This window comes from Gasterosteus aculeatus, chromosome 13 (genome assembly GCF_964276395.1).
Source record: "Gasterosteus aculeatus chromosome 13, fGasAcu3.hap1.1, whole genome shotgun sequence".
In the NCBI taxonomy this organism is placed as follows: Eukaryota; Metazoa; Chordata; class Actinopteri; order Perciformes; family Gasterosteidae; genus Gasterosteus; species Gasterosteus aculeatus.
The window spans coordinates 20219411-20222251 of NC_135701.1; the positions used below are offsets into that span (position 1 = coordinate 20219411).

The window sequence follows — 2841 nt, forward strand, 5'->3', positions numbered from 1 at the left end:
TCAGTAACTTGTCACTGATTGAAACATAATAACATTGATAAACGAAAAAAGAAATTTATAAAACATTGTGTTTTAAAGTATTTTTTAGTAGATAAATGTCATATTAATTTCAAAACGTTTATTTAAAATAAAAAAAATCTCCCTCACTCCAAAATCTAGTATAAATATAATATCACCACCTGTTGGTGATCAAAGGAAATGTCAGCTGCTTACACAATATAAAGGAGAGAAAGTGAAACTTAAAGCTGATTTGCTTCGACGTTGCTGAACGGAGAACAGTGACGCATCACAGGGTGAGAAATCTCTACTAAACAAGATCACAACTATCGAGATCTGTAATTCAGAGTCAGATTTGATCATTCAGAGCAAATGGCTGAAAAGATCGTTCTTTTTGAAAGTTACCTGAGCTGCCATGTTTGTTCAGAGACGTTCAGAGATCCCGTGTCTCTGAGCTGCAGCCACAGCTTCTGTTCAAGCTGCCTGCAGCGATTCTGGGAACAAGCTGGAAACAAGAACTGTCCCATCTGTAAAAGAAAATCCTCTAAAGATTATAGTATAGTGAATTTTTCACTAAAGGCACTGGCCGACTCGTTTGCTGTCTGTGAGTTCTCTCTCCACCAGAGTCACAAGCTGGTTCCTCTAGAACAAGCAGTCAGGAACCTGAAGGACCAGCTGAGATCTGACTTGGAGTCTCTGCAGGACAAGAGGGACAAACACCAACAAGTGAAGAAAACATACAATGAAGTGATCCAACTCTCCAAGAAGCAGCTGGTGTCCACAGAGAGGAAGATCAGAGCAGAGTTCAACAAGCTCCACCAGTTCCTGAGAGACGAAGAGGAGTCCAGACTGGCAGCTCTGAGGGAGGAAGAGGAGCAGAAGGGGAAGACCATCAGCAGAGAGATGAAGATGATTGAGGAGCAGATCTCCTCTCTGTCAGGCAGCATCTCTGCCGTTGAAGAAGACCTGCAGAAAGACAAGGTGTCATTCCTCAGCAGTTATAAAGCCACTCAGACCAGAGCCAGAGTCCAGAGCTCACTGACAGATCCACAGCTGGTCTCAGGAGCGCTGATAGATGTGGCCAAACACCTGGGCAACCTGTCCTTCAGAGTCTGGGAGAAGATGAAGGACCAGGTCCACTTCAGTCCTGTCATTCTGGACCCAAACACTGCAAACTACTTTCTCTCTCTGTCTGATGATCTGACCAGTGTGAGATGTGGAGACACAGACCAGCAGCTTCCTGATAATCCAGAGAGATTCACTAAGTATGCAGATGTTCTGGGCTCTGAGGGCTTCAGCTCAGGGAAACACAGCTGGGAGGTGGAGGTGGGAGACCATCCTTACTGGCTTGTAGGTTTGGTTAAAGAGTCAGTTGACAGGAAGGGAGAGATGGGTGCTTTACCAGACAATGGAATCTGGTGTTTATTCTATCGCAGTGGAACATACACTAATGGAATCTGTCAGACTGTCAGAGTGAAGAAGAGACTCCAGAGGATCAGAGTCCAGCTGGACTACGACAGGGGGGACGTGTCCTTCTACAACCCTGAAGACACGACTCTCATCTACACTCACAGAGACACTTTCACTGAGAAACTCTTCCCATATTTTTATATTGGAAGGTCTGGTGCCAAAACTGCTGATATCAAAATCTGTCAAACTGATGTTTCTCTGTCATGTTCAGTGAAGGTGGTGAAGTCAAAGTGATTCATCAGCATGTTTATTATAGTTTGTTGTTGTGTTCTGAAAATATTTTTAAATTAAAGAATGAAAAACTAAAGTATAAATAAGAAGAACTATGTGTGCGAGGGATACTGTTTAAATAGTGTTTTTGGTGTAAATATTCAGACAAGTACATACAAGTAGATTTAATGTGATCATTTTGTTTTTAAATGTATAAATACTTTTTTCTAAAGAACAACAACATTAAGTTTGCATTAAAAGGATTTAGTTTATAATCACGTCCACACATGAAGCCTCATCTTACCTCATTTATCTTTAACATTAAACAAGTTCTTCATTGTGTTTTATAGTGAACTGTTCAGTTTCATGAATAAATGGTTCGGTTCCTTCAGGTGTTTTATTTGCAGATAGTGATGCAGAATAATGTTAAATTCATATCTTTCTGATCAAATGTTCAACATATACAATTAATGTGGAGGGATAATTTCATTCTATTTACTCCAACAACACAAAACAAAGTACACATTTTGGTTGCAGACTGTTTTCATCACCATGTCCACTTCTGATCCTTCAGAACATTTCTATCCATCTCAGGGTTCAATATAGGAGACAATCTCAAGTGAATCCACCTCTTGATAAAATGCTTCATTTATTAATTTATATATTTATTATTTAACTATCTCCGAAATTAAATAAGAAAATATAATCAGAATTATTAATCGCTTATTTTTTGTCTAACTAGTATCCTGAGTTCTACTAAATAAAAGACTTTATTCTCATTCACACCTTTCTGTTCCATTCCTCATCCTGTGTTCCTCTCATTGTTTAATTCTGGGTTTGTGTTGGTTGATGAGATGTAGAAGTACGTACAAGAGGTGAAGGACACTGTGCACCAACACTGGTGAGCTGCAGCTACATATTAGTGTCTATTCCTGATGAAGAAAAGATCATCAGTCTTTAACTACAAGGACTTATGCCTTTAATTAATTTGATGTTACCTTTTAAACATAATATAACATCAAATATTGGAGTCTTTAACCTAAGAGACAGAGAGTTGTGTAGAATAAATGCTCTGACTTTGAGTGCACCAAACTTGTGTGTAGAGTAAAGGCTTAAGTCAAAGAAACGGCTTCGTCTTTGTGCCAAGAAACAAACTGAAGACTC

General features: G+C 39.2%; 1 protein-coding gene across 1 annotated transcript; it reads left to right on the top strand.

The window, feature by feature from the left end:
- Nucleotides 1–237: 237 nt before the first annotated feature.
- Nucleotides 238–2064, top strand: LOC120831350 (zinc-binding protein A33-like). Its single transcript, XM_040196748.2, has one exon. The coding sequence runs from the start codon at nucleotides 370–372 to the stop codon at nucleotides 1699–1701; it is 1332 nt and encodes a 443-aa protein (XP_040052682.2). The 5' UTR covers nucleotides 238–369; the 3' UTR covers nucleotides 1702–2064.
- Nucleotides 2065–2841: the final 777 nt, after the last annotated feature.